The 6723-nt window shown below is 39.5% G+C and overlaps 1 protein-coding gene across 1 annotated transcript; it reads right to left on the bottom strand.

The window, feature by feature from the left end:
- Positions 1–660: 660 nt before the first annotated feature.
- LOC127467425 (taste receptor type 2 member 40-like) lies at positions 661–1596 on the bottom strand. Its single transcript, XM_051779372.1, has one exon. The coding sequence runs from the start codon at positions 1594–1596 to the stop codon at positions 661–663; it is 936 nt and encodes a 311-aa protein (XP_051635332.1).
- Positions 1597–6723: the final 5127 nt, after the last annotated feature.

Raw genomic sequence — 6723 nt, 5'->3', positions numbered from 1 at the left:
TGTGCTGAGATTTTTCCTGTTAGCTCCAGTCGTAGGATTTTGAGGAGTCTTCTGGTGTATCTTTTTGCTGGGAACACAGACAGTGATTACTACTTCAACAAGAGCAGGAAGTTCAAAAGGCCATGTCATTCTCTACTGAATCATACCGGAATCTTAAAGATACCTTTAGGAGCAAGAAAGATTTTTCTGGATTTCAACAGTAGTCGAAAAGGATCAGTAAGAAATTCTGAAATTATTGGGAGTTCCTTAGCATCCTCATTATAGGCTTGTAGTCTCCAAGCTTTGAGCTTGCCTGTGCACAAGCATGATCTGTTCTGTTAGTATCATGATTTGTAACTTAAAGCATTTCAGGTGATGACATTCTTGTCTGAGTCTTGGCCTTGTTTTTCTGTTGTCTCAGAGAAACAGTGGTGATTTCCAAGGAAAACACAACAACTACAGTACTTGTATTCCACAGGCAATCCTCATTGAAAATAGGAGAGAACTTACACAATTCTCCATAACCAAAAATCCCATCCACGTAAAGCAAATTCCCACCTTCTACATGGTTCCATGATGCCCTGATCTATTAATTCTGACTTCTATTATTCTGTACCTGTGGTGACTCCAATTTGGTTAATTTGGACCTAAACTAGAAAATCCAGGCTAAGTCATTGTCTTTTACCGGGATCTAGTTCTGACATGACAGTTTGCGTGGTGCAAAATCCTAACTGGGACCTCTCGAAATCTGGGATTGCTCCAAATTAGGACCACGGAGTGTCCTGCAGAACAGGCAGCTATTACAACTGAACACAGGGATTTCCCAATGCTTAAAGGTAAAAAAATATCACTTATAAGGAGGAGCAAACAAATAAAATATATAATGTAGAGAATAAGGAAGGAACAGACTGACTTGATGGCACTCATATGGGCCTCTAAGCCGGGATCCCTGTAGCCACTTGCATTACTTTGCATCTTCCTGGTGTGTATCCACAGGGACCGAATCAGGAGAATACTTGAAACAGTAGACAGTATTAAAGGGAAAACTATGCCTGCATTACTGAGAACAATCAATAAAACCACAGTGTCTTTCCTTGTGACTCTCATTTCTGAAGAGTTTGCCGTGGTTAAAGGAGCAGTGAAGTTGTTGCGCATGCTGTAGACACCCCAGGCGAATGGAAGTGCGGTTGTGAAGGAGTAGAGCGACGATGTGATCAGCAACCAGGGCACAAGACTGGCAATTCTTTGCTTCAGCCAGATGAAGAAGGACTGTGTAAAACTGGCAACCTTGACACAATAGAAGACACTAAGCCAGGCACAAGACCAGAAGCCAGAGTAGTCAAGAAATACAAAAACTGTCTTATTAGCTACAAACGCATTTCCTTCATAATAGGAGGAACCACAATATACACTTATTAATGAATTCAGTATAGTCCAGGACTGCAAAATGACACTGCATAAACTCAGAGAGATCATGATCATATCATATGGAGACCATATTTTGCTCCTGATGCACTTAGATAAACTGACTGCCAAGATAATTCCAAATCCTAGAATTCCTGCCATGGATTCAATTATAGCAGTTGATAGAAGAAGGAGGGCAAAAGTCGTGGCCATTGTGACCCAAGAGCTTGCAGTTCTTGGTTGGCTTCTCCTGGGTTCCTGAAAGCCTCAGATCTGCAAGGCAATGTCAATCACAATGAGCTGTTACTGGCACATGCTCACCTATTTATCTCGGGGGGACAAGTATCATAATGTCGTTCAATATTTATGCTATTTTACACTTTTTTGGTGGTTGATAGCTCAACGAACTTATCTAAGCATGCAAATTGGATAAAGATTCAAATACAGTGTTTTCAGTTTGGAGAACGGATTTGCATTTGATGGGTCATACAGCTGCTGAACTGCAGCTTTGCACTCCAGTGCCTGATGTCCCACTTTACATGTCTAGATTTGTTTTTTATATCTGATGCCTTAATCTCTCCCTGACTTGCACAATTATCACTTCTGGGTTTATGAGAAATACTTGCTCTTCAGTATGGCCTCTTCTCATACTGGGTCAGGTCCTTTTTTTTGTCAGATAGCTGCTACAAAGAGGTTTGGTGGGCACCTGACAGCCAGCCAAGGTCAACCCACCACAGATACAATGGTGTTTCATCGTCAACACCCCTGTCATTACAAACTATTGTAAAGATTTTACTTTTTCAAAGTCTTATTTTTATGAAATGAATCACATCAGTGTAGCACCTTGTGCCTGTTAGGCTCCCTTTCTTTGCTGCAATAGCACATCTGCAGATACCAGGGTGAACTAATTCCAGATGTATTGCTGTGGATATAACCTTACCACTGAATCCTTCTCTTGAATGCCTGTCAAAGCAGCCGTTCCACTGGTCTTTACACTTGCACAGCTTTTCCATAAATAATTTTTGTTAGTTTTTATTAAAGAGTAATTTACTGTGGTAGATCTTTCCTTCGGTGGCTCACAGAAAGTAGTTCTTCGTGTATTTCATTATTGAAAGAGAATTTTCAATAGAAACAGAATGTTCAACAGAATACCAAAATCTGAGGCATTTTAGAAAAGTCTGTACTTTCATCTATCCAAAGAGGAAGCCTCTTCCACTGTGTCATTTGTACTGCTACTTGTTTCTTCACACTCAGCAGTGTTTTCTATGCTTCTTCCAACAGTGTTTGCTGACAAAGGAATGTATATTAATTTGCTGCTCTATTGGTTTCTGTGCTTTATCACAGTCATTTTTACATTTTATGGCATTAAAAATAAGCATTTCCCTGGTGCTATGTGGCTTTTTGTCTTTTGCTGTGAAGTAAGAAACCTTGAAGGAGGTTTCTACACTTAATTCCTTAATTCTACAGTTAATTCGTCATTAAGTTAGGTGAAATTTTGCAAAGTACTAGATTAAATGTCATATGGCATTAAATGTTACTGAAAAAATTGTAGAGGTTTGTTTTCATGTTCTGGGTGCTTAGATTTTAAGTGTCTTGCTAATTCTGATGGTTTCATAGTGTCATTAGCTAAATTGCCAAAGCTTATTATAGAAGGTGAGGTTTTTCTGTCTTTGTGATCTGCATGGCCAACTGTGTGCTTGAGTATTCTGACTGTGTGTGCTTGTGTGTGTTTCTATGTATTGTAGAATGATAGAATCATATAATGGCTTGGATTAGAAGGGACCTTACAGATCGTCTAGTTCTAATTCCCCCACCATGGGCTAGGACACCTGCCCAAGGGGTATGTGCTTGGCCCCACTACCTAGCTTGATCTCAGGAAAATAGAGCCATAGCATCCATACATCATCAGGATAATGGATCCATCAACTTGTAGCAATACAATCCATTCATTACAGAATCCAATTAAGTAGAATATTAAGTATAGAGACTTCTCTAAACAAATAGTATAAATACTATCTCTGCTGGAGGTGTTTCAACAGAAGAGGTTGGATATTTAATGAAATTACTTAACGATGGACTAACATCTGTTAGTGGTTATTAACATACTACAGTACCATCCTAATGAGGTACAACTAGAGAACTGAACACAGATCATGTCAGCAAACTGCTTATGGAAAATATTCTAAATTTAGTTTTGGTTGTCTATGTATATTAGAATTCATTCCATATGTAACAAACTACAGAACTTGCAGTTGTTTTGTGCAATTGTCTACTGTCCTGGTAACCCATACCAGGGAATGATCTTAGTTTCCATGGCTAAGAGACCTGGAGTCACTCACATGCCTATACTCACTGCAGACCTCAAAAGCCAGGCCAATCCTACCCTGTCTAGCAACTAGCCGACAAACTGACTGACACTGCTGCTATTCTGGCTGCTGGATTTGATTCTGCTGCTGCTGTTTTCTCAATTATGCTCATGCTCAGGAATTATCTAAAAAGTCCTTCAATCTTTTTCTCCAGGTAGGGGCAAAATGAGCTGCTGATGGCTGGCTAATTTCTTCACCCTGCAGAAAATGACCCTGCAGTTCCCAGGGTCATATTTGCTGTGCACTTGGGTAGAACAGCAGGAACCAACTTTCTGACTTCAAGAACATCACTTCAAAGTTCTATGTAGTGACTTCATACCTATCACTAAGTGTCACCATATCGCACTCCGGAACCTGTGAAGAAGGTTCTCCATTGCCTTGTGTAGCCTTACTATCTCAATGTTGATTGTCAGGTACCCCATTTGAAGTCCATGGTGCAGATGGAGATGGAGGTCTCTCAAGCCAGCTTTCACAATATCTGCCCATGGGTCAAAATCAACATCACAGAGATCAGATGGGTGTTAGCTGAACCTGAACACCCCATCCTCATGGAGTCAGTTAACAAAGTACATACATATCTCCATACACTGTTTATAGAAAGGCTACTATCAGCACATCTATTTCAAAAGATACTCAACATTGTGGAAGTCCAGAAGGAGAATTATGGTTGAGTCATAGGTTACAATGGCCATGTGCATCAAAGAGCAGCAGGAGGAGCTGTTCCATAAGGAAAGGTGAGGCAAAAAGTTAGCATCACCACAAGGCAGGCAAGGACAGCAAGACAGCGCACTTCAGGTGTGCAGTCCCACCGCATATGGGCAAGCAGAACAGACGAGCTCGTGATGGTAACTAGGGACAGCCAGCAGTCCATTGAGCACCAGACATGTCCATAGTGATAAGACATACCCAAGATCAAGCCAGTAGTTCAAATCTACAGGTAAGGATCTGTACCCAGATCAGCTCAGCAGGTGTAAAGGTAGAGGCAAAGCTGCAGCGTAGCTCAGGTGGAGACCAAGGGTGAGTACCCAGCTTAGAAGCAGCTCCTGCAAATAGAGGAGGCCAAGCCCCACTGAAGCTTCTCCCAGCAATTTGATTTAAAATCAGTCAGCTGCACTGTGGAGGCTGGCTCTGAAACCAGGCAGCCAAAACCCCAGAAGCAGTGCAGAATGCCTTACCAAATTCACCCTAGCAGTACCTGGGAACTTCATCAGTGGGTCCATCCCAGTACCATCTTTCTATTGCCTGGTGGTAAAATGAATAATATCAGCACTACTCAACACAAGTAAATTCAAAGGGTTTGACAAAGAAGACAGATTATTTAAAGAGAATTAGCTACCACAGTAGATGGGTAGTTAAATACATAAAGTAGTTCAGTGAATGTATAAAGAATAAGTGTACAGTGTACAGTACTCCAGTCTGTTTTAGCACGAGCATAGCCAGTACACTAAGGGAAGTGATTCTTTTCCTCCACAATTTTTAAGATAGTATCTGGAATATTGCATCCAATATTTAGGGGTGGGAGGTATTTTTCTTGTGACTGGAAACTACTAAATTAGTGGATAACACCAGGCTTGAACAGGCCACAGAGTTTTGGAAGACAGATTCAGAATTCAAAATCATCTTGACAAACTGGAGATGCAGACTGACAAAATACAGACAAGTGTTTATAGATATGCATAAACACATGCATATATACATTTGTGAAGACAACTGTAATAAAAACAAATGCCATGCTGGGAGATACAAAAAGCAATTTTTGTTTGTGGTACAAATTAAAGCATTGAACTCTTCTATGTAGCACTAATAAAGTTGTGCTACAACTGTAAAATCGAAAGCACCAGCCTTTCAATTTTAAAATTAAACTAAAAGTTTAGAGAGAAGAAATTTGAAAAAGGGCTTACATGTGCAAAAATATTACACAGGCAAAAATATCTGAAGATACAGGAATAAACGTTTCTTGAAGTACATTATGGAGAGGGCAAGGAGTGGCAGGTTTCATAATTATAAAGTCAGATTCTTTTTACAATTAGAGTGTTGAAACTTAGACCAAAAAAGTCACATATATTCTCATTGCAAACTTTTTAAAAAAGTTTGAACAAGAAGCTGCAGGAATATCACAAGGAAAGCTGATCCTACCTTGGAGAAGAGAAGTGAATGAAAGCACAGCTTACTCATCTAACTACCTAGAAGTCTACTAAAAATGCAGTTGTTTCCGTTTCATCAGTCTGGGCGAAAATGTTTCCTAGCTAATTAGACTGTTCAGTGAAACGAAGTCTTTGGTACTTAATAATATCTCATAATCACACAGGAAATTATTTAGTTCAATTCAAAATATGTCACACTGCTGGGTAAATGCAAACAACTCCACTTTACAGATGCACTGACAAGTTATCAGGTGACTCAAAACCACATACTGCATCAGGATCAGAGATAGGAATGGAACTTGAGGTCTCCAGAACCCTGAGTTTAAGCCTTAACTACTGAAACACAATGCAATATCTGGAGATATGGAACAGGATGAAAAGGGTTAGAAGAGAAGACATAAAATGAAACCTTGGTGGAAACAAAAAAGAAAAAACTAGAGGGTTCTTCTCAGGAGACACGACGTCACTTTTCTTTTTTAATGTGTCAGTCTCCTTGATTTCACAAGCATTGCTTTGTGATATTGCAAAATATGTGAAGAGCTTTAGTATCAAGTATGATCTAAAACACAAATGGGTACTGTAGATTTGGGGACTAAACAGAAGAGAAGAAATTTTTTTTATCACTGATGATACTTCACTATCTGGTCCACAGCTGTAACTAATGATAAATAATATGGATGTACTTCTATCAAAAAAAAAGTTGAAAAACAGTCTTCCTGACATCATCTAAACTATTTCTTATGGCCATACACTTAATACAGTTAATAGCTGTAAATACTGTGCTTCCACATAATTTCTTGCTGTGATATTACAGTTAAAATATACATGAC

The sequence above is a fragment of the Manacus candei genome, unplaced genomic scaffold (genome assembly GCF_025592945.1).
Source record: "Manacus candei isolate 608988 ecotype Guabito, Panama unplaced genomic scaffold, ASM2559294v1 h1tg000014l, whole genome shotgun sequence".
Lineage (NCBI taxonomy): Eukaryota > Metazoa > Chordata > Aves > Passeriformes > Pipridae > Manacus > Manacus candei.
This window is presented reverse-complemented; position numbering and strand designations above follow the sequence as displayed.